General features: G+C 46.9%; 1 protein-coding gene across 1 annotated transcript; it reads left to right on the forward strand.

Annotated features, from left to right (window-relative positions):
* The first annotated feature begins 547 nt into the window (after positions 1–547).
* On the forward strand, positions 548–19,343 carry LOC142563894 (uncharacterized). The gene is made up of 12 exons (XM_075674626.1): positions 548–620; positions 756–1,035; positions 1,100–1,244; positions 6,834–6,988; positions 8,565–8,790; positions 10,516–10,658; positions 10,746–10,854; positions 13,683–13,825; positions 13,900–14,026; positions 14,253–17,839; positions 18,077–18,218; positions 18,745–19,343. Exons 2-12 carry the CDS (start codon positions 972–974, stop codon positions 18,938–18,940), a joined length of 5,037 nt encoding a protein of 1,678 aa, XP_075530741.1. The 5' UTR covers positions 548–620; positions 756–971; the 3' UTR covers positions 18,941–19,343.
* The last annotated feature ends 5,573 nt before the right edge of the window (positions 19,344–24,916 follow it).

A 24,916-nucleotide genomic window follows, 5' to 3' on the forward strand; every position in this document is an offset into this window, starting at 1 on the left:
AACCAATGATTATGTCGTATAGTTGATATTTGCCAGAACGACATAAATGTGACAAAACAGGACATGGAACTGGTAAAGTTATAAGTAGAAAGACCAAGCATAGAGCTCGTTTGATCTAGACCTCGTTTGATCTAGACTTTGTATGGAGTGGCGCATACCCACTATAGGTAATTGCTCAAGAATCACATGAAGTGAAAGAAATGTCCTTGGGTGTTGTTCTGCGAGCAAAAGAACAATTGCGAGAATAACACCAACTAATATAATAACAATCGTTTACGCCACTAACATATTCGATGGTCATTTGCCTCTGAAAGCATATGACCACGAAAGGGGGCTGTTTTCCCTGTGACGTGAAATTTTAATTTTTGTCACCACACAATTCACCCTGAAATTAACTTTGCTGAGGCAATATTTCCATTCGTCACACGTAAGTCGCGAAACCACTCTCATATTTTGCCTGTGCTTCCTCTTCTTCTTCTTTTTCGCGCCGCGAGACAACGAGAGAGAAAGACAAAACAGGGCGAGTCCGTGCAGAGTCTCGCGCCGACGCCAATGACCGTTGGTAGCATTCCAGACGTGTGCGATGCTAGGTAACCTCTAAATTTTTCTTCTGCACAATGGTGAGTAGCGCGATGTTCTCGTTCTTTTCCCCAGGAATATACCGCGAAGAAGATAAATCGCTGCTTTTCGCCAGCACTGCCGCTTCGCTTTATACCCAACTGCAGGCCGAGACATGCACGTTTCGCGTATTTCAGGTGTGTAGCGTCCGCCCGAGATGACAAGAAATGGACTAAATTGAGACATGCGGTAGTTCTTTCCCGGGTCCGGAGCGAGGATCTGCAAGAAGTGAGTGAAATCGCTAACGCAAGTGACGGGGCAAAGCGGAGCAACACAGCCATCAAGCGCTGCGCTGAATTCCTGCAGGGCTGCTTCTGCTTCCTTTGGTCCGAGGCTGTGAGGGGAGGAAGACCATGGCGCCCTTGCATTGCCTCTTCGTCTTCGCCGCTCTCCTGCTGGCACCAACCGACGGCCTGCGTAAGGACTATGTGATAAGAGCAGCTGCGTGCGGGTCAGTTTAACAGAGAGCAAATGTTTGCAGCCTCTTCCAAGACGAAGGGTGTCCCCAAGGCCAAGTGCCAGCGCTACCACGCCCTCAAACGCTTCAGTGCTTGCGGAGCCGTGGTCGGCCATGCAGTTCGCGAGAAGAGCCTCCTGGAAAACCCGAACCAGAACGCGACGTGCCAGTGAGTAGAGCTTACGAACTGAAGGTACTCCCTATGCCTGCATAACAAGAAGCAGGCACCGAGTTCAGAAAAAAAAAAGAATACTGTTTCGAGAGAAAGTGCCATAATCAGGTTCGTGTTATTTTTGCTGCTTTACGTTAAGAGCAAAGTTTAATCAGCTGTACTACAGTAAATCAAGGCCCATTATAATTAACGGACCGCTTCAAATTACCATCCAAGCTGACATTCGGCTATAATATCCCAGAACCATGCATGAAAAAGGGGGTCAGAGGGAGATAGAGACTTCACGTTTTCAGCACTGAGCGAAAAAGGAACGCCTGAGCCTGCAGTCATTGCCTGTATGCACCCCCCCTTCCCCATTTTCCCAAACCTCCAGTTCCTGTATTGTCTGCCTGCGGTCCTGTAGCTATTGATATTGTAGTCAGCAATTTGACAAGGGGCAACTTCGTCAAGGCAACAGCTGCTTTATCTGGCACGATTTATAAAGCTACTTTCATCTTATGACGACAAGTCTAACCGAGAAGTTAGCACAGGGCAAAGAAGGTAGAAATGTTTAGCGCAGACATTGTCATTCCAAGCCAATGCGACGTTAATTCTAATTAAGCATTTAAACTGTTGCGACCAAAGGTGTGCCGAGGACGCTGCACTAAAACATGCTGAAGGGGTGTCGTAAATTATCAGCGGTCCAACTCTCCTGAATTCACAACATCTTTCGTTCGGAAAAGCTGCCTGTCATTACAACCAATTTCATTAGCATACAGCAGCTAGCAGGAATAACGCTTCTTATATCGTCGCGTCAGGCAGCGCTGTCCTTCCTGTATGTTACTACTGCGTGTGGCAGGACGGCTCCACGGGTTACAGCAAAATACACCATAATGGGTGAACTCTTAATTTTGAGCAGCTGTGTCTATTTAACGGTTCAAATAAATCCAAGTGCACACTTTATAGATTCAGCTACAATTGAAATGTAGTAACCGCGGCTGGAAAAATATTTTCGTCGCCTTATTTTTAGAATCAGAGTGCCTCAGGTGTTCAACCACCTTCAGTTTAGGATGACGTTACGCTTAGGAATGTGCGTACCTCTACTCTGCCATTAATTACATCTGCGAAGCCTTCTGATATTATTCTCTTAAGTATTTCTTCCCCCCTTTTTAATATTTTTCTTTTAGTTTATCACTGCACGGGGACCCTCTTAGAAAAAATATCCTCTATTATGTATGGCCACACATGTGCAGGTCATAAATGCCAGATTTCTCCAGTTGAGTGCCACCTGTGCGGTTTAACCGAGGTCAGATTAGTCCACCTTGACTGATCAAAGAAGGCACCACTGTAGGTTAAACGAGGCGTACAACCCATGCGGTGGCGGTAGAGTATCCGCCTCGCGTGCAAGAGGACCGTGGTTCGAATCCCGGTGCCGCGCAATTTTCGACCGAAAAAAAAACCGTGTGTTGAGAAAATTGCGTAAATAGGCCTAGAGTGCGGCCTGATCCCGGTGACCAGAACCGGCAACGCACTCTCTCACCAGAGCAGGATTGGCCACCCTGGTGCAGTACTTGGCCACAACCTCCTATATGAATACAACAATCAAACCCCGGCCCTCGGTCCCCAGCAGCCGCGAAGCAACTGACCACGGCGGCGGCCAGATCTGTGACGCAGCAGAGGGTGCTAAGAATCCCTAGCTCCGGACAGGCCGCCATCGGAATCTGAACCTGGCAACGTTTAACGTTAGAACGTTATCTAGTGAGGCGAGTCTAGCAGTGTTATTGAAGGAATTAAAGGGTAGTAAATGGGATATAATAGGGCTCAGTGAGGTTAGGAGGACAAAACAAGCATATACAGTGCTAAAAAGCGGGCAAGTACTGTGCTACCGGGGCTTAGCGGAGAGACGAGAACTAGTAGTCGGATTCCTGATTAATAAGGATATAGCTGGTAACATACAGGAATTCTATAGCATTAACGAGAGGGTGGCAGGTCTTGTTGTGAAACTTAATAAGAGGTACAAATTGAAGGTGGTACAGGTCTACGTCCCTACATCCAATGATGACCAGGAAGTCGAAAGCTTTTATGAAGATCTAGAATAGGCGATGGGTAAAGTCAAAACAAAATACACTATACTGATGAGCGACTTCAATGCCAAGGTAAGAAGTAAGAAGGCAAGAAGCAGGCTGGAGACAAGTCAGTGGAGGAATATGGCATAGGCTCTAGGAATAGCAGGGGATAAGTTATTAGTAGAATTTGCAGAACAGATTAATATGCGGATAATGAATACCTTCTTCCGCAAGCGGGTTAGCCGAAAGCGGACGTGGAGGAGCCCAAATGGTGAGACTAGAAATGAAATAGACTTTATACTCTGCGCTAACCCTGGCATCATACAAGATGTAGACGTGCTCGGCAAGGTGCGCTGCAGTGACCATAGGATGGTAAGAACTCGAATTAGCCTAGACTTGAGGAGGGAACGGAAGAAACTGGTACATAAGAAGCCGATCAATGAGTTAGCGGTAAGAGGGAAAATAGAGGAATTCCGGATCAAGCTACAGAACAGGTATTCGGCTTTAACTCAGGAAGAGGACCTTAGTGTTGAAGCAATGAACGACAATCTTATGGGCATCATTAAGGAGTGTGCAATAGAAGTCGATGGTAACTCCGGTAGACAGGATACCAGTAAGTTATGGCAGGAGACGAAAGATCTGATCAAGAAACGCCAATGTATGAAAGCCTCTAACCCTACAGCTAGAACAGAACTGGCAAGTTAATCAACAAGCGTAAGACAGCTGACATAAGGAACTATAATATGGATAAAATTGAACATGCCCTCAGGAACGGAGGAAGCCTAAAAGGAGTGCAGAAGAAACTAGGAATAGGAAAGGATCAGATGTATGCGTTAAGAGACAAAGCCGGCAATATCGTTACTAATATGGATGAGATAGTTCAAGTGGTTGAGGAGTTCAGAGATTTATACAGTACCAGTAGCACCCTAGACGGTAATGTGAGAGAATAGTCTAGAGGAATTTGAAATCCCACAAGTAACGCCAGAAGAAGTAAAGAACGCCTTGGGAGCTATGCAAAGGGGGAAGGCAGCTGGGGAGGATCAGGTAACAGCAGATTTGTTCAAGGATGGTGGGAACATTGTTCTAGAAAGACTGGCCACACTATATACACAATGCCTCATGACCTCGAGCGTACTAAAATCTTGAAAGAACGCTAACATAATCCTAATCCATAAGAAAGGGGATGCCAAAGACTTGAAGAATTATAGACCGATCAGCTTACTGTCTGATGCCTACAAAGTATTTACTAAGGTAATCGCAAATAGAATCAGGAACACCTTAGACTTCTGTCAACCAAAGGACCAGGCAGGATTCCGTAAAGGCTACTCAACAATAGACCATATTCACATTATCAATCAGGTGATAGAGAAAGGTGCGGAATATAACCGACCCTTACATATAGCTTTCATTGATTACGAAAAAGCGTTTTATTCAGTCGAAATCTCAGCAGTCATGGAGGCATTTCGGAATCAGGGTGTAGATGAGCCATATGTAAAAATACTCAAAGATATATATAGCGGCTCCACAGCCACCGTAGTCCTCCATAAAGAAAGCAACAAAATCCCAATATAGAAAGGTGTCAGACAGGGAGATACGATCTCTCCTATGCTATTCACAGCGTGTTTATAGGAGGTATTCAGAGACCTGGAGTGCGAAGAATTGGAGATAAAAGTTGATGGAGAATACCTTAGCAACTTGCGATTCGCTGATGATATTGCCTTGCTTAGTAACTCAGGAGACCAATTGCAATGCATGCTCACTGACCTGGAGAGGCAAAACAGAAGGGTGGTTCTGAAAATTAATCTGCAGTAAACTAAAGTAATGTTTAACAGTCTCGGAAGAGAACAGCAGTTTACGGTAGGTAGCGAGGCACTGGAAGTGGTAAGGGAATACATCTACTTAGGGCAGGTAGTGACCACGGATCCGGATCATGAGACTGAAATAACTAGAAGAATAAGAATGGGCTGGGGTGCGTTTAGCAGGCATTCTCAAATCATGAACAGCAGGTTGCCACTATTCCTCAAGAGAAAAGTGTATAACAGCTGTGTCTTACCAGTACTCACGTATGGGGCAGAAACCTGGAGGCTTACGAAAAGGGTTCTGCTTAATTTGAGGAGGACGCAATGAGCTATGGAAAGAAGAATGATGGGTGTAACGTTAAGGGATAAGAAAAAAGCAGATTGGTTGAGGGAACAAACGCGGGTTAATGACATCTTAGTTGAAATCAAGAAAAAGAAATAGGGCATCGGCAGGACATGTAATGAGGAGGGAAGATACCCGATGGTAATTAAGGGTTACGGACTGGATTCGAAGGAAAGGGAAGCGTAGCAGGGGGCGGCAGAAAGTTGGGTGGGCGGATGACATTAAGAAGTTTGCAGGGACAACATGGCCGCAATTAGTACATGACCGGGGTAGTTCGAGAAGTATGGGAGAGGCCTTTGCCCTGCAGTGAGCGTAACCAGGCTGACGATGATGATGATAGCTATAACTGCCGTCAGCTAAGAGTACGCCTAATCCCTTTGTCACGCAAGCACCCGTGAACTCCTTTTAACTCCTGCATTAATTACCTTTCGCTAAGTTAATTCAATGAAGGGAGTTAATTCAATGAAGGTAGTGAAGGGAGTTCGACGATCCCCCTTGACGGTTCAAGGGAGTAATATCGATTCTACGATACTCCAGATACAACGAGAAAAATAATTTTTACCTGCATTAAGCTTGCCCTTGCTCTTGATTACAATAATTTTGGTTGCACACTAAAAAAGTTCAAGCAATGGTTAACCACATCTATACTTGCTCCTGTCTTATACTGTGGAGCCAAAGTTCTCGATTCCACACACAGGCGCTGTCTTTTACTTGTTCACTGCGAGGTTGACTGCGCGTTTGCCCTGTCGTGGTCTTGGCACGTCGTGCTTCACCAATGGGCACGAAACTACCTGTCCCGAAGATGTGTAGGGTCCGTATTAGGGAAGGCTTACGAAGATTGCCGGGCGCGAAGTATTGGGTTCATGGCACACGATAACTCGGACGCCACGATCCGTGTCTTCCTTCCTGGTTCTTGTGCGTCCCGCGCACTCCGCAGTATGAACTAGTACCAAGTCACCCAAGTTTCAATTCTCTCACCGCGAAAACCAGTAGCCGTGCAACGCAGCACACAAGAACACGGATAATCACATGGTTGCCAGCGTAGCTGTCAGCATCGCTATACGCTGAGAAAGTGCACTTTGTTTTTAAGCAAGCTGTGAATATTGCGCATAAACTGAGTATAGCAGTTTTTATTGAAACAACATTAGAACGCATAATTGTAGGTAACATTTTTGTGCGCGTACACAAAACTGAACAGCCTATTGGGCTCCTGGCGGTTTTTGGTGAAAACTCGTTGGTAGCCACGTGGCACAACCACAATTCCCATGAGATCGAATTTTTTTTAATAATGTCTCGCAGTCCGTTATATGAAGGGAGTAAACGGGCGCCGGTATATTACGGGTAAAACGTGCTTTTGCAAAAATAAATTGGATAAATTATGTTTGGGATTTTACTGCAGGAAAGCACAGGGATTCGACAAGTGCTTTCAAGACTCAATGCGCTTGACGCGTTGCGTGAGAAGCTCGGAGTTCAACTTTCATCTTCAGCATATCTCGTCCCTCGTCAACGAGATGTACAAAGAAACCTGCAGTTCAAGCGGGGAAACGAGTTCGAGTAAGTCACCGAATAAATGGAAAGTTTTATGGCTTCAGTAAGTGTGATACTGAGCGGCAAGACGAAGGCTGACAGCGAGAAGACAACACAAGAGCTGACTAACGAAAGTCAGCGCTTGTGATATCTTCTCGCTGTCAGTCTTCGTCTTACTGCGCTGTATCAGACTTCAGAAGTTACGCAACACCAACTAGCCCGACGTCGCTCACTGCTGCAGAGAGCTTTAGCTTGGTGTTTAGTCCACGGTGCTCTGGCCGATGCATCTTTACATTCGGCTGTGAGCCGCGCAGCGGGAGCACAAGTGCGAATGTTCATGCGAGCAGCGGAATGCCAAAACGGTGCTCTCGCTCAGCTACAAGTACGATTGAGCTGATAGCAAGGGTTCACCTGGCCTTTTTTCTTTCTTTTTGCAGCCAAACTGACTGCGTGTCGCCTGTGTCGTAGGCGGCGCGCTAATCAAAAATACGAAATAAACGCAGTTCTCTGCAGTGCCTGAGCGCATGAAACGTGAACTAAAGGGAGTCTAAAGCCGCGGGTACAGTCCGGCGTTTCTAACGTGCAAGGCAGCGGTCGTCGCAGTCGGATACCTCACGCCGGCGACGCCAGGATCGCCGAAACTTTGCCCGCTGTGCAGTTCGGCGCGTTGAACGCGGCCCGCAGTAGCGCAGCGATGAGCTGTTGCCGCAGCGCATGCGCGCAAGTGCGCGGCCAGCTAGCGCTTTTCCATTTGGCGAAGGCGCAAATTCAGCGCAGTCTCTGCAGGTCTCTGCAGTGCACCAGAACTGTAGGCCAGCATGCTGCCGGCCAGCCAAGCTAGAGCGTGATGCACTCTGCTCTAGCGACTCTATAGCGTGCTCTATTCCCGCGCCGGCAGGGACAGCTACATGACCACGTCGTATGCTTGTACCTGTCCTTTCTGTTACCCATTTCACAGTGTGCACCTTGCTTCGAGAGCGCAGCAACTGAACACGTACACAGGCTGCTCAACACGTGTTCTGCGCCGACGCAAGATCTAAAGAAAGAAACGCGCTGTGATTCTGCAGCTAGAATCACGGGAAGGGAGTCCACCTAAAAATGTAATTATTGCCAATTATTTCTGATCATGAAACATACACTTCAATGTGAAATTTGACGAAACCTATAGAAAGAAGCAGAAAGTGGCATTTTGTGATACCGAGGAGGCATCGTAAACTGTGAGCCATCCGACTTGCCCGGGTTCACACGTTGTGATCACAAACGCTGCTTGTCATTGCCTGACGTTCTCATTTTCATATCATTCGCTATCCCAATAGGGTGCCCCGAAAGTTGACTATGCGACTGAAAACGCGATAGAAAGCTCGTGCGCCACACGTTAAATTTATGAGGCGAAACATCCATAAAAAAGGGGGGGAGGGGAAGCATTTAAACAACGCACGAACGCTAAAGGTAGCAGTAGGCAACTTTTGCCAACATTCTGTCGTGCTCGAAGGCCACTGCTATGACGAACCAAGGATGTATTTCTACCGTGTGATATGCTCTATATCTGCACTTTAAACTGCTAGTGGAACTGAGGTGCAGTCGCTTTTACATTTTTATGCAGTGTTGACGGACATGAGCACAGTGTGTGACATCCGAGTGGCGGTTGTGCGGTTCCTCGAGTGCACAAGTTCCTTCTACCTCGGTGAGCCTCAAACTGTCGCGCCGCAAGACCATAGCCAGGACGGTAGTACGACAACTCGTGGTGTGCACTTCGGTGTCATCTTCGATGCGCCTGCTGTTGGTGGGACGTCGGATAAATACAACCGCCTACCATCCATTGAGTGCAGGTACGTAGCTATTTCTTTCACTTGGATCGGCGGCAAAGATTGTGGAACTGGTCGAGAGGGCCCAACCACTTTGCTCCATAAGGCTTCTTCTTCAAGAAGCACGCTAGCCGCAAACAACACGCGCATAATTATCTATCCTTAGGCTACAGAGACCGTCTCAAAGCATTGTCAGCTGCTTAAGTTTCCTTATACGTATGTATCTCCTGGTGATATGTTTAGAGTAAATAATGAAGTATCGGATACAGACATTTAGCGTGTCAAGGCTGAATCAGGGGCCAGCCATTGCTCTAATTTATATTCGCAGTACAAGCTGCTTGCGCTCCTGCAGGGCACCCGTTTGCCTTTGTAAGAATAGTTGACCAGTGCTCTCGGTCACGTTTCTTCCATACCGAAAATGTCAAATAAAAACATGTTCCTTCCGAGGGTTCCATATAGAAAACTGGCAGACTCAAGTGGCCCTTTGTATCCATATACTCAATTAGAGTGAAGAGTAGTTAGCAGGCCGTTTCCTTACTAATCTTTTCTATGTCCGCTGCATTTTGAGCAACTGCACTATATTTCGCTTGTCGTTCTTGAAGTGAAGCATCCAGCTCTGGGATGTTGCTTTTCCGGTTCCTGCCCTTTTGACCTCAGTCAGTAATGCGAACGCCCCCCACCGGCTTCGGCTCTCCATGCACTGGCGAGTTTCTTCTCTTTTAGAGCGCAGCTCTTCGGCGGCCGTTCCTGCGGCGAGCGTCGGCATTGTCCCTCTTAAGCGAGTGAACGAACAAAGCGAAGGGTGAAAGCGAATACGGAGTCCAGCGGGATATGAAAGACTGCGACAGCGATGAGAACCCGAGGAGGAAAGCGAGAGAAGGGCACGGCGAAAGCGTGAGAAGAAAAGCGTAGTGCCGCGCAAGACGCGCCTTACGGCGATGATGGCTACGAGATGGAGCCAGTGTAGCTCGCGTCGTCTGCATGGAAACAAAGCGCTGCATAAGCGGAGCTCTGTCTGCGGCGGCTGCTGTGAACCGCGCCCACGCGTCACCCACGCGCCGCCTCTCGGGATCACCCGATTAGCGAGGCAGTCGCGCCACATATCGCTCCGTTTGCAACGTGCCGCACGAGACAGATTGTCCGCGCCAACCAATACATCACGAAATGAAAACATATATACAATTGCATTCAAATTTCACGTTATAGGGAGTATCGTAATCGTTCATTTTTTTTTGTGGCGGCATACTGCAGTGATAGCGAATCCAGCGCAAGTGGTTCTTTTTTGGTACTGATCTCTGATACTAACACATCCTGTAAGAACCACTCCTCACACCCACCATGCCGAACCTATTTTCTGTCAATTGCGCATCATTCTGTGCAGCTCGATAAATGTGGTCAGTCTGCGACTGGCACGTTCGGTCCATATTCTAGCTTTTAACTGTTGATTGTCGTAGAATGCAGACGTGGAGAAGTGGTTAAAGAGCACGGCTTGAGGAAACATAGGCGTTGGTCCATTTCTCAGCATTACTACTCAGCTTATATTGTCTGAGAATCGTTACAAATAAGGGTGGAAAGATACATTAAAGGCCATCTGCTAGCTCGTAATTGCTGTTAGCCGTAAAATCAATGACGCAAGCGGTCGGGTGTTTGCCTTTTATCAACTGTAATTTACCAGGCGATAGCTCCGAAGGAAAAAGAAGACGCACTGAACTTTATTAGGTGTTTGATGCAACCCTCTTTTTTTTACAGGCGAAGCGCGAAGTTTAGGAACTGCATAGACAACATTCACCTTTATTCGGAATGCGGCATTGGGACGGAAGTACACTCTCACCTCAAATACCTGGCCAATATTGTGACTCGCAAAGTCGCTGGAAAGTGCAGCCAACAAACACGTGAGGGATAATCTGTTTGACTTCGGCAACTCATTGCCCGATTTGAAAAGCGACAAACCATAAAAGCTGACCTGTGTTTGTTCGCAGAAATACCTGACCTCGACTGCCAGTTGCTGCCGTTTCTGAGGAAATTTCTGCACTGCGGAGTAAACAGATACGAGACAACGGGGGACCGCGTCGATCATGATATCTGCACGTATGTTTGGTTCGAATAATTCACAAGCCGATTCAAGATGCTGTATAGACCGTTTTTTGGTAGGCGCCGCCATATCGTGAACGCAGTGGCACCGCCTATGAGCAGCGCCATACTGGCTTGGGTGAAAGCGGTCTTTTGCACGCAGGTATACGCTCGGCGGTAGGTTCTGGCATTTGTTTTCGCGGTCGTGCGGTCTGAAAATTTAAATTTAAATTAAAAAAAAACCATTTCCGAATGTTCCAATCACTAATGTGACCTTATTGCAGTATTATCCTTTATTTCTAAGCTGCGGTTTAGGAGCCATGAAACATACGCGACGATCGTAACAGCGTGGGTGCCGTTCTGCTGCGATAGGAGCTGTGCTGTTATCCTTTGACAAGTGTTCAAACTGTTCGCTGCAGGTTAAATTGCATGACTACTTGGTTGGATGGATGAGGTTTCCACCCATGAATAAAATAGTTTTGGCTAGTAATAGCAGCATACCTTAGTTTCAATTAAGCTTGTCCAGCGAAGCGACCGTTTACGAACTGCGCGAGCGTCCTAAGCAGTAGTAGGTGCTGGAGTAGAAGTATCTTTGTTCTATATAGCGCATGGTCCAATCATACGGCATCAGCGGTTATATATTTATAAACGTTGTGCGGCGTTAGCCCGTTTTCTCTTGCTTTTTAGAGAAAGAGAATGATAACCGAATTTTTTTTTTCGGTTGTGTTCGTTCAGTTCTCTGCGACGCACTCACACGTATTACGGAAATTTTGCGCTCAAAAATAGGTATCGCATTCTTTTTATGCGAACCCTCTCATATATTATGGCTGCATACAGGCTAAAAAGGCAATGCCGAAGCACACAGCTTATATATGTATCGTGCTGGCTCACCAATCGCAGTGATCGCTGTGTTGAGCAGCGCCATAGGCCTCATGCAGCAAGGCTAGCGTAGACATATGGTAATTTAAAGCATACTAGACTTGAAATGCGTGAGAACGATGCCAGTGCATCACAAATATTTGATAGCGCCTGCCGCTCAGATGTTTCGTGGTTGCCTTAGGTTGGCCGTGCACGAGCATGCGCTCTTATGTTTTGTTTTACTCCCTACGCCAATCGATCAGACGGTGAGCTGATTTACCATTTAATGCTGGTAATACAGAGACGCCGGTTTTCTTTGTTGAATTAAAATCAGTGTAAGCAAAATAGTAAACAACACATGCACGCACCGCACTGATAATGCGCGTACACCGCGGCTGATTATGCGCGTCACATTTTTGCGCCCCCAAGACATATTCCTGCCTACAGTAGTTACCGATGCACCGAAAGGCTTCCCTGACGACCTTATATGAACGAACATGGCGTAAATTTCACAAAGTAAGATCTAAAACATCTCGAAATCGTTCCACAGCACGCGACAGCAATACTTTCAAGCAGCGCTGCGCCGGATCGCCCAAGCCAGAGAGGAGGAAAGGCTCTCCGCGCGCCCTATCCTTCTCGCCCGATGAAACGGTCTGTGGCAAAAACTTTAGCAGTGTACAAAAATGCTTCACATTTTCCCACTGGGAAAATTGCGTGCTAAACCAGTTTTCTTGAATAGTAAATATTAGAGCTAGGACAGATTTAAAAGCGGCTGAAACATAAGGTAGTTCAAAGTCTCGCAGGAAGCAAACTGATGAAGCGTTTGAAAAACGAGTGGTTTCAAACATGAACTTTCAGTAAAAGTGGTTTGAAAGCGTACACAAGTACTGTTTATACATGACGGACCTATCAATAAGACCAATGCATAATTGTCTTCTTGCTAAATTGGTTTGAATGTATGGTCACACAATAACGCTTGCCACACATTCCACTACGCCTCCGCTAATGATCATATGCTATACCAAAGTTTTAGAGTGCAACTCTTAGGCGCCCGTTCCTGCGGCGAGCGTAGGCGTTGTCCCTCGTAACCGAGCGAACGAATACAGCAAAGGATGAAAGGGAACGAGGAGTGCAGCAGAAGATGAAAGACGGCGATAGCGAAGAGAGCGCACGGAGTAAAGCGGAGGAGGAAGGTGTGGCGAAAGCATGAGAAGAAGAGCATATTGCCGCGTAAGACGTGCTTTGCAGTGACGATGGCTACGAGATGGCGCCAGAGCAGTGCGCGTCGTCTCTATGGAAACGAAGCGCTGCATGAGCGGAGGACTGTCTGTGGCAGCTGCTTTTAATCGCGCCCACGCGTCACCTACGCGCCGGCTCTCACGTCCTCTCGATTAACGAGCCAGTCGTGCCACACAGCTCCGTTTGCAACGTACCGCACGACGCACATTGTTCGCGCCAGCCAATATATCACGAAATGAAGACACGTATACAGCTGTGCAAATATTTCGCGTTAGGGAGTATCGTAATTGTCGGGGATTTCTTTTATACAGCGTTTAAATAGTTGAACACAAATACACATAACAAATCTAATGCGATATGTCGGCGGCATATGCCAGTGTTTCTATGCAACTCTTCATAAGAAAATCATGAGCCTTCTTTTTAAATAAAAGGACGGCTGCTTTTGGTGTTCCATGCAGGCTAAAGAGAGTATTATTCACCGCCGCTCTTGGTCTTTGTATGATCCGCTTTTAACGAGAGACTGATTATCTTTCGTTGAAGTTTTGGGCATGGGGCGTAATGCAAACTAATGACAACCGCTTTTCCTGCGACGTTGAGGTGCTACCAATTTACTAGTCACTTAGCTACCACTACTAACCTAGTTGTCTTTGAGTGACAACGCCTCTGGCTTCAATATGCCTAACAATAAGCCCAAAATCCAGCATGTAACAATGCGAAGTCGTCATGTGCACTGTTTTTCTTCTTTTCAGTCAAGTACTTTCCTACAAGGAATGCGTCGCAGCTGCCGAACGTGTAACACACTGCAACATGAAAAACCTCTCCCTAAGCTACCACCTTACTTATCTCCACAAAGTCATGACAAACGTGAACACCAGCTGCAACGGCGTTAGAAGTAAGCTAATCGGCTTGCAGAGGGAGCGTTCAGTACAATATGAACTGCTTGTAATTGACTGTTTTCTTTTTTAGACGTTGAAACTTCTGTCTACAAAGAGACGTGCAAACGAACGACGCTGTTTAATAACTACTTCTCCTGTGGAATGGAGGTCCAAGCACGCCTTGAAGGACTGAAGAAAGGTGACAAGGAACGATGCAGGCAAGCCGCAGTTGCAAATACAAAGAACAAACAAAGAAAGAAATTACAGAAGCAGTTGGAGCGTTGATGTAGCGTCTACTATGCTTTAGTAAAAGGATGAAAGTCTAGGGCTGCGTATCACATGAGTTTAGCGTGCGCACTGTGGACAGGTTATAATGACGAATCATTGGAATTGTTCTTTAAGCATCATACCTGTAACTGTTTATTGCTCTTTTTTTTTATCCAGGATTTCCCAAAACTTCGAGAAATGCTTCATCAACGCCAAAGAGCAGTCGGGGTGCCTTTTGGCCGATGAAGCGACCAGCATCATGAGTGCCCTGCTGGACACGTGGAAAAAAGAGCACGCAAAAGAGTGCTCAGATTTTGACGTGACGCCTCCCCGAGGAGCGCAAGTCGAGTGCCTGACGGGCACTGCAGTGCGCAAGGTGTTCCTATGTGGCCTTAGTTTTCAGACAGCCGTACGGGAAGTGAAGTTCTCGCCACTGGAGATGTCTCCAGAGGTGTGCCGGCGGCTGGAGGAGATGAATGCCTGCATCTCCGAAGTGAAAAGCCGCACGCAGTGCGCCATGTCTGAACTGCACGCTCACGTCGCACCCTTGCTGCAGCCGTTCACCACTGACTACGCGAAGAGGTGCGAGAAGATCGTGTGGTCGAACATGTCCGCTCCGATGATGTCTCCTAATTCGCCGGCGTGTCGACGGCTTCCAGCACTGAAGCGCATATTCCACTGTGGTTTGAGCTTCAGCAGAATACTTGAAGAAATGGAGCTGGTCCACCAGAAGGCCGAAGTACTCTGTCCACTATTGAAGAAATATGAAACGTGTGTTCCGGACTCTGCGAGCGAGCTCGGATGCAAAGATGACCCCGTAATGAAAGGACACGTGAGAAGCTTCGGCAGGATACTGCACAGGCAATATTACGAGGCGTGTCTGAGAAGCCGAAGAGGGGCACCGGTACGTTTACAAAGGTGGCGAAGAGGGAAGGTAAGCAACGAAAATGGCAGTCGTGATATACTTGGTAACGTGAACGTGCTGAAGCAAGAACTAAAGCGCGGTGGGAATGTCTCTGCTGCCATTAAACAACAAATGTTAAGCCAAGTTATGGAAGATTACTACGGTCCAGATTACGATGAGTACGTTGAAGAAGAAGACAAAGTACCAGACAGCCTTGATGTCAAGCCAGCCTATGATTATGCCGATCGCGAAGCAATTTCGAAAACAAGGAAACAGGATGCACCGCAAAGAAGCGCCCAATTATCACCCGAAGGAATTGCCCACAATTCATCAATGACTATGCAGAAACAAGACGGAAATACCAAACCGAGAAAAAACCAAGAGTTCTGGGCAGGTGTCGAGCGGGCAAGGAAACTCAGGTCGCAACACAGATATGAATCGGGGTCCCCAGAGCTTGTCCAGGATCTCAATAGTAAAGGAGCTAACCGAGATTTTGCGCGACCCGGAGCGTACTTCATAGACCAATTGGGTAACTCACCAGATTACAACCGTGATGCCTATGTCAGAAATAAAGACGAAGCTCAGGATTCTGATAGCAAGTTTATCAGTCAACCACTTCCTGAAAATTTCAAGAACTCTCCAGTCAAATTGCCAATTTATAAATCAATGCGGAATGTACCTCGCGCAGCAAGGCAAGGAGAGCGCGATGCAGAAGGTTGGAGAGGGGTGCCTCCATTGAGTCGGGAAGAAGAACTGGAAATGTACGAGGATACAAGAGGAATGGCGGAGCTATTGCAGAAACAGAGGGAAAGGCACTACAGTCGGTACAAGGGCAGGGACAACCTCAGTCCTAAATCCGACATGCAGAGAGCAGGGAAAGATCCCGCCCACAGGTACGCCGTCTCTGGCGATGAAGTATTCAGGGGTGGTTTCAGCAACGTCAAAGGTTCATTTAACAGAAGTTTAGCGTACTACGACTACAACGGAGGAACAGACACTAGGCGCTTCAGAGCTGACCACGGGATGCGTCATATTGAGCGCTATCCGTACATCAGACATTACGGACCTAATGAAAGGACTGGGAAAGAACAGCAAGATGAAAGGCGACACAAGGCTGTGCAGCTCGACAGGCGGGTGATCGGCTTGCAGCGCCGTGGACATGCATACAAAAGCACCGACTACGATCTTAGTGAATACGAGAAACCGGCACTCGGCCACTTACCACATATGGACGGCGAAGAAGAACTTGTGTCAAGAGACGTGGTGTCATTCCCAGAAGACGATGCTCCCGTACTGCCTAACGACGAATCTCTTAGTCAAGACGCAAAGCAGATGGGTCCTCGCAGAGCCATTTCAGTAAGACGTCACGATAACAAAGCTTATCCAGACGTCCCCAGGAACTTGCAGGTGGCACTTGGTATGGGTGACGTGAATTATGCCCCTGATGGAACGTTTTCTTTATCTGACAGCGTGTCTGGCGCAAAATTACCCAGGCACAATGGTGCAGACGCTTTGACCGAAGAGAAAGACCAAATGTCTCAGAATCATCGACAAGGAGCACCGTTACCTTACTATCCTCGGCGATTAGCTTCAAATATGTTTCGTGCAAGAGCGGGCCTGCCTGCTGACCCTCGATCTGCTGTTGGGATTATGCAAGAAGACTATGACAGAGGAGTGAGAGATCATAATAAAGCTTCACTAAAAATCAGTGACGGGCCTCCTGCACCGACGAAGGAAGAAATGCCTCCCCGTCTGAATGCCATGAAGCGACTTAGCGCCCATGATCGAATTCCGTCGCCAAACAACCCAAATTTTCAAGTGCCAGGAGAGACTTCCGGAAACGTGCGGTCATTTCAACGCAAACCTCCTTTAAAAAAACCTAACTACAAGGAAATAGAGCCGCACGAAATGGACTCGTATCCGGATGAACTTCGGCCCTTCCCAAGCCCATCGCAGCGTCATTCTAACGACTCGAACTACGTTGGCCCCAATAGTTTTCTTCCAGAGCCAGGCCTGCGGTCGCCTAAAGAGAAGGTTGTGCCCGACTTTCTTGGAAAGACAAAAGAGCGCGCCGCATTACCAGAAGCACGACCAAGGAAGGACGAGTTGTCACATCGCAGGTCAGTAAACTCTCCGGGAAGTCGCATGAAAGACGTGGAAAGGGAAAGAGACTTCAATGACGGTCAAGAAGGTCACGAAGAGGGCTTCGTGCAGCAAGGCGCTAAAGGACAGAAGCGATTCTTTGACATTAAAAAGAGAAGGCGTGAGCCGAGACTTGGGTTCCCATACGTGAGGCACATCGACGAATCGCCTGGGCTACTGCTTGATAAGAACGACGAGGCAGCCGGCAGTGCTATCCCGAAGCCGCCACGACAAAACACTAACCTTCAGCTAAACCAATACGAGCTAGAGAGAAAAATGAAGAAGAAGCTTGTAAAGGACGACCTAGAGGAAATCATAAGTAAACATAAAGAAGAAAGCGACAGCAAGGCAGACATGATGCTTTTTCCGAATGAGCATCTCGTTCGCGATGATAGAGTTGTGCGGGACTTTGATGGTAAGGCTCTGGAAGAAAATAAGGACTACTACGAACTAGACGCAAAGCTTGAGAGCGACAGTGGAGATCGATCTTCAATGTGGAGCGCTGGAAGAGACGACATTAAGGAAGAACTACTAAGAAAACACATGGAAGGCACGGAAAAACGGCCGGACCCTTTACTTGGAGAACTGAGCAAGCGGAACGCTTGGTATACCGATGACATTTGGAGTGATAACAACGACCTTTTCGGTATGGAGAGGCTACTGTCTGACCAGCGTCGAGATTTCACCGACAATGTTACAGACGAAGACGAAATGTCGCGTAAGTGTTCGACCTATGTTTAATTATCGAAGTGAGAAAGTAAAAATATCTTTGACAACGGCACTTTTTTTGTCGCAAATTGATGTCTTTCTTGTATCACAAAAGCAACAATATAAGAGCGGCGTTTTTTCCCACGTTTTTAATTCGCAATACTGCTAGATGTTGCTTCGCAATGCTATTCGCTGGAGCAATACCCTACTATAATAACTTTTCATTTCACTTCTCTGCCATACATAGAATGTCACCTGCACAATCTTCAAAGAAGATCTGCTGCCTGTGTACGGCTATTTGAAGATGACTTCAAAGCTCTAGGCAACGGGACCGTACGTCACTTCGAAGTTCAATCCTTGACACCACAGATCCGGAAGTCGGTGTGTTCGTAAGTGACATAATCACAATTCATTGCCGTATTACTGCCTTAACAGGAAAGCTCACTCTATTTATTCTTGCTTATCTAAATATTTAAATTTTTAGTTGGGAAACACAGCCGTCATAAAAAAAAAGATTTATACAAAGTTATGGCTCTCTCTGCTTTGTTGATGGCAATAACTTAGAACAATTTATTGCTCAGTATTATGGAATTTGATGTAAAGCCAGTGCTGTGATATTTGTTTAAACATTTTCAGGCCTACGATTAAAGGAATTCAGTTGACACCCCTGCCAAGCTGGAATAGTTGCTTGGAATACATCGTTTACACATGTTCATGTAACTGTGACCTCATTCAAGAAGTTTGATTTTGTTCGTCATTGCTCTTTTTCATTGGCTGGCCACCTTCGCTAAGTCCATCATCATTATTGGATGGAATTCGGTTTAGTTTTGTTTAGCTATACGTTTTGTGTCGGAAAACTATTCACGTTGCTGTTTCCTTTTGTTCTCGCTTATCTAATGTTGAACTACTTCGCAGGCATGCACGTGATTTTTCCCAGTGCATCAACCTCTTCGCACAGAAGTACCGTTGCGTTGACAGCCAGGAGTTGATCAAGAATTTGACCGATGATCACCTCAAGAAAGTTGGTGTCATGTTCTGCGACTCCAGCACTGTGCGCATTTCCTTCGAGCTCGTGATAGCTGCTGTCTTCTTGCACTTCCTTCGCATGTGACGAAGAAGCGCGAACATTATCAGTGTAGAAGTCATCGGTGCGGTTTGCGGAGGACGAAAATTGCCCGAACAACTACAAAATAAATATTTCAGACGGAACTAAAGGAGAATTTGAACGTCTGATTCGTCAAGTACTGCGTGCCTCGACCCCCTCAATAAGCATCATGAAGACATAATTTCATGTCTCCCTACTGCGGAACTGCAGAAACAAAATACTGTAACACGACCCCTAAACCGGCGTGTAACTTGTGTTTTGAAATTTTAAACTGAATTCTCCAACGTGTAATCCATCCATCTTCAACAGGCAAACAAATTGGTAGACCAATGAATGGTTTCACGATGGTCTGGCAGACCAGGAATAAAATATTTCAATGTCCGCGACAGTTGAATCTTGCAGTATGCTCAATCTACTTCCTTGTACTTTCTAGCAACAGACGAGTTAAAGTCGGGGTAATTACTGCGTGTGAAGCATCTCGAGGGGGCATTCAAAACCTATCGGAGATTAGAGTAAATATTGAGAAATCAGGTTCCTGAGGGTACGATCACATTGCAAATGTTTACCGCTCAGCAGCAATGAAATGAACCCTTCGTAAACAAAGATTGTACATAGTTAATACAAAGCCCAAAGCTCAGCGTCAGAATTTAAGCCAATAATGTTGCTCAAATAGGAGAATTGTCCTTTAAAAACATTCATCTCGGGGGGGGGGGGGCAAGGGGGGTAAAAAGCACGGAGACGGCAAGCGCTCGCCGTACATCGTTAATGCTATTTCTTTTCCCACCAATGGGGGGGGGGGGATAAACTTTTATTGTAGAACCAGCACTTTATGATGGTCAGGGCTAAGCCTCCCATGAGGGGACGTCGAGAGCTTGCCTCGCCGCCGCCTCACGGGCGTGCTGGGTCGCCCAGGTATGGTCGTCGAGGGCGGAGCTCCGCAAAGCCTCATGCAACCTCGACGAGAGGGTCGTGGTGTTAATGTGTGTGTACTGTGCTGGGCACTCCCACAGCATATGCTGAAGCGTAGCCGGGTGAATGTCACAGCACCGGCAGTTGGGGGTGCGGGCGGGTGAAGGGTACGTGTTTGTAGCAGACGCAGGGTGGTAGCCTATACCCGGCTGAACTTGGGGTGAGGTGGGGGGAAGGTTCCGCGACTGAGGTAAAAGGCCTTAACGAGATCAGATTGTCCCTGATGTCCAACTTGTCTCCAGTGACTCCGGCGGGGTTGACTGGGCCTCGTGCAATGGACTGGGTGACCTCGTTGAGATTGGGAAGGTGTGGGTGGACAGGGCCCGCATGGGCCGGGATCCATGTTAGGGAGATCATGCTGTCTTTAGAGTGTGGTGCCTGGCAGAGGATGCGAAGAGCTTGGGGAGAAATACGGCCTTTGCTTAAGTTAAGTGACAGCTGAGCGAGAGTCACACACGATGGTGTGACAGGTGGGATCTAGAGTGGCCAGGGCGATGGCCACTTCTTAAGCCGTCTCGGCAGTGGGGGTAGTGACGCTGGAGGCGTGGTGTCGGACTCCATCGCGTTGGCGACGGCCACAAATCGTGTACCATGCGAATGTTGGGCTGCATCAACAAATGTCACGCCAGGTACGTGAGCAAGGCCTTTTATAATAGCTCTGGCCCGAGCTTGGCGCCGGGCCCTGTTGTATTCAGGGTGCATGTTTCTAGGGATAGGGTATTTGTAGATCTAGCTACTGATGTCAGGCGGGATCGGTTGTTTGGGGCCCTGTTGCTGATGGTAGGTGAAGCCAAGCGTGGATAGAATAAAGCGTCCCGTTTCAGTAAGAGTGAGCCCAACCGTTATCACTCTCCCAGATGGAGGTGGCAGACCTGGTCAAGGATAGCTGTATGTGAAATGCTGTCAAAGGCTTGAGTGAGGTCGAGTCCGAGGATGGCTTTCGTGTTACGGGAACGGTCGTTTAGCACTTGGTGTTTGAGCTGCAACATAGCGTCTTGAGTAGAAAGGTGAGGGCGAAATCCAATGATGGTGTGGGGATAGAGAGAGTTGTCTTCGAGGTGAGTGTTGATGCGTGCTAAGAAGGCGTGTTCCATCACCTTGCCTACGCATGAAGTGAGAGAGATGGGCCTGAGCTTGTTGAGGCTAGATGGTTTGCCAGGCTTTGGGATTAGGATAACATTGGCAGTCTTCTAGGCAGCTGGGAAGACGCCATTGCGGCAGCAATCTTTGATGAAGTCAGTCAGATGGGACACGGTATCGTCATCGAGATTGCGAAGGGTTTTGTTAGTGACCCCGTCTGGGCCTGGAGCAGAACAACCGTTAAGCTTGCGAAGAGCAGCACCTATTTCAGATACGCTGAAATCGGCGTCTAGTGTAGGGTTGGGATTACCAACGACTAATACTTATTTCCGAAGAAAGCACTAATAATAATAATAATAATAATAATAATAATAATAATAATAATAATAATAATAATAATAATAATAATAATAATAACCGGATCGCAGGAACAAAAACAACGAGACTTAGACATTGCATAAAAGAATAAAGAATCTAGAAATAGAATATTCTTTTACAAGTAGAACTGAGCTTTCTGACCAAGACAACAGCAATGAAAAAAAAACAGTAAGCCTTCGTATTTGAAAGATTAGAAATATTTTTACTTATTGTGTTTTGTTATTTCACACCTATATTTAAATTCACATAATTGATCTACCATTATTTAGCTAATTTTATAGCGTCTATCCTTAAGCTTTCCACACAGAAATTTGAGCAAAAGTGACAAAAACGAAGCTGCCACGGCAAGCCTTGCTCCGCTCTTGCAGGGCTCATTACTCTCGTACTCGTTATTTCTATTCATTTGTGATTCATTTCCTAAGCAGTTGCGTTTAGCTTAATACTTCCCTACTATAAGTTGATGCTCGACCGTGATTCCTGAACTCGCGGTAGGTTCGTACCATTTTCTGAGGCTGTCATCCTAGTAATAGTAATAATCATCATCATCAGGTACGTGCGCATAGAAACCGTCATCTTTGGTTGGGTGGCTTCACACTGTTACGACTACACAAAATATTATTTCTCCCCATTTCTAGAAATGTCCGCTGCATAAATCCAGCGTGACAAGATGGTGAACATTATGCAGTGGCAACTCTGCTTCTCATTTATGGTCCTGGCGAAAGTATGTTCCGGTAAGTAACCACCACATCTTGCTGTAAGAAGGCTTGATTCGCCTCAGCCTATGTACGCGCTAGTATGAGCAGGGCATTGCAGCACCGTGTGCTGAATAACAAGTGCTTGTCGCATTTACCGCGCATGCCGACCGCACCCCTGACGAAACGAAAGCATCTCTAAAACACGTTGCTGCGCGACTGCGTTTGACTTTTGTGTTACCAGAATTGTGACGCAGCGAAAGACTAGGGACGACAGAAACAGCATATACAGGTGCATATCAAGACAGGACAGGGTAAAAAGCTTTTTCTAATGCTTGTTTACAGGATTGCCTTGCAATGGTGAAAATTATAACAAATTGAGAAGACAGTGCACGCAGGTTCTGCACGAAAAAGTCAACCAAGTGCAAGGCGACCTCACCCGAAATTGCAGGTACAGTCTCTCTCTCTCTCTCTCTCAATATATATATATATATATATATATATATAATATACTGTGTGTGTATTTGAGGGTTGGGGAGGTTTTTTTGTTGAACCAGAACATCCTGAAGTTTTCACTTCTGAGAAAAACGAAGACTCAGCAAGGTACTGTACAACTTCGTCCCCGGTTTCTGTATATAAGCATAACATAATTATTAATGAGAGGACAACGTCGAGCAACGTTCCTTGCTGGCACCGGGAATATATGTACAAAGACAAATCCTTAGCAAACAATGGTTCATAAAAAATACAAAAGCTTGTCCTTGCAATACTGATATTGCGGCGCACTGCCTTAATAAGTAAGTCATATGTACAATAACTGAAATGAGGATTTGCGATTAGATATCTATTCGCATGGAAGAGCGGCGCCTAATGACGGGCTTCGGTGAATTCTGATACCAAACATAACACTAACCTTGGCAAGGAAGCCAGCCAGTGACAAACTCTTTACTAAAGAAATTGTTTGTAAAGTTGGTTGGCCTCAGCTTAGCGGTGCCACGTGTCCCTTCGCCTCAATGTAATAAAATGCCTCCTATCTGCACTATAGGCGTCTACCAAGTGACTGTCCGGGGTCGGAATCGCATTTTTCTTTCGTTCGAACGACGTAATTGGTTGGCACCTTGGTTATAATTTCATTAATTGGGGAATCAGCGAGCGCCATTCTTGAGAATCGGTCTACTGGACGAAAGACTGTGAAACCGGGCTCAGGTTTCTTGTGCCGCCTGCACAGGGACTTCGCTGACTTCGAGGTCTGCCTCAGAGACAGCTGGAGGATTTCCTACTGCGAAAGTTCTACAGCACCCACTCAGAACAATGATACGCTTCTGCAGGACATGAAGAGGAAATACTTCTCCAACTGCTTGAGTAAGTGTTCTGCTTCTGTTGCAGCACTTGCCGCGGTATCTCGCTTGCAATTGCGTTGCAGGAAGCGGCTGAAGCTTGCACCTCGTAAACATGCACCGCTAATCAGCTCCCTTTGCCGCCTGTGTAGTGTAGGGGCGATCAAAGGCGCGTCTTGCATGCGCCAGGCTTTGCAATGCATAATTATATCTTTGTGCCGGCTTTCAATACCGCACACGCCTATACGTCTCGCACGCAGGCGTGCACGACATCATCCCTCGAGCGTCATTCAGGCAGGTCATCGCGTCTGCTTACTTTGAAGCGGTATGCCACCCACAAAGCGAGACGCCGAGCGAAAGTTTACGGCACGCGCGTCTGAAGTGACTTTCTGTGCGATTTTGGTTTTCGCACCAAGTGGCTTTTGCGCGTGAGGACAATGAGACGCCAAACGCTTACAGCGAGAAGCGACGATGAGAGGAGAGAAAACAACACGAAGGCTACTCATATGGACGTGCTGTACGTGCCTAGAAAATGTAATTTGATGCATGTGCTCCTCGGTATGAACTCACACGACAGGGGTTCGAGGTTGCATGTAGTAATTATATGTGTGGTCAAAGGTGTTATTGCCATTTAAAGGTAAATATAGCCATAACTGGTCGCAAGTGCTGTATATGCATTATAGTATTCGTGAGCGTAGTCGATGACAAGTGTGATTTCAACGCTTTGCAAAGAACGATTGCGCCAGACGTCGCCCGCACGTCCTATTGAAGTCATATTTCGGCATGGCATATTGATTTAATATAATCAGGAACGAGTAGCACGGGCTCAACGAAAAAGTACACATAACGGCTGAACTACTATAGTATTGAAACTGCACGTCGCAGTTGCCCTCATCAAAATATAGAAGCTGTCGTCCTTCGCTGACTGCTTCAAGGCTCTAAGTGTGCAAGCCTTGTGTATTGTGGAAAGCGTTGTACATGCACCGCGAAACTGGGTCGCCAGGCTTTCGATCCCTATAGCGCAAGCCTCGTGGCTGCGCCCTCACGGAGTATCAATCCAGTATCAGCGTACGGTCCGACACTGGCTAAGGTTAATTTTCGATGCGACTTATTAATTTTGTAAAGGAGGTGCATTCGATGGGAGAACGCATAAAAAAAGAAAACGCGACACCCGAGAACAGCGCACAGAGTCTGAGCCCGAGCGACAGCCTAGTGGTTAGCGTTGACAATGATGTTTGGCCACCGTTCTTCGTCTTAAGAATGATTAATGATTAATTAAATAATTAGTTAATTTAAGCGAGGCTTTGTTTGCCTACCTCCCCGAAATTTGGCGTCCTTCAGTGCTAGTTTCTTGCCGAGTAAACCAGGCTTGTCTCGGGGGCAGTGTTTTAGTAAGGTGGGCTGACCACAGAGGGTGTGTTTAATCAAAGGTGGCTACCGGGCCGATCCAGTGTCGTTTCAGTGTTGTTTGGAAGGCGACTAGATCCTGGAGGCAGGACAATCCTGATAATCCTGACAGTGCTATG

This window comes from Dermacentor variabilis, chromosome 1 (assembly GCF_050947875.1).
Source record: "Dermacentor variabilis isolate Ectoservices chromosome 1, ASM5094787v1, whole genome shotgun sequence".
In the NCBI taxonomy this organism is placed as follows: Eukaryota; Metazoa; Arthropoda; class Arachnida; order Ixodida; family Ixodidae; genus Dermacentor; species Dermacentor variabilis.

What these genes read in the sequence shown, in the direction of transcription:
- LOC142563894 (XM_075674626.1), top strand. Translation starts at nt 972, where the DNA reads ATGGCGCCCTTGCATTGCCTCTTCGTCTTCGCCGCTCTCCTGCTGGCA. An exon ending in GGCACCAACCGACGGCCTGC is followed by an intron (nt 1,036 to 1,099) that starts GTAAGGACTATG and finishes AAATGTTTGCAG; the next exon opens with CCTCTTCCAAGACGAAGGGT. An exon ending in CTACCATCCATTGAGTGCAG is followed by an intron (nt 8,791 to 10,515) that starts GTACGTAGCTAT and finishes TTTTTTTTACAG; the next exon opens with GCGAAGCGCGAAGTTTAGGA.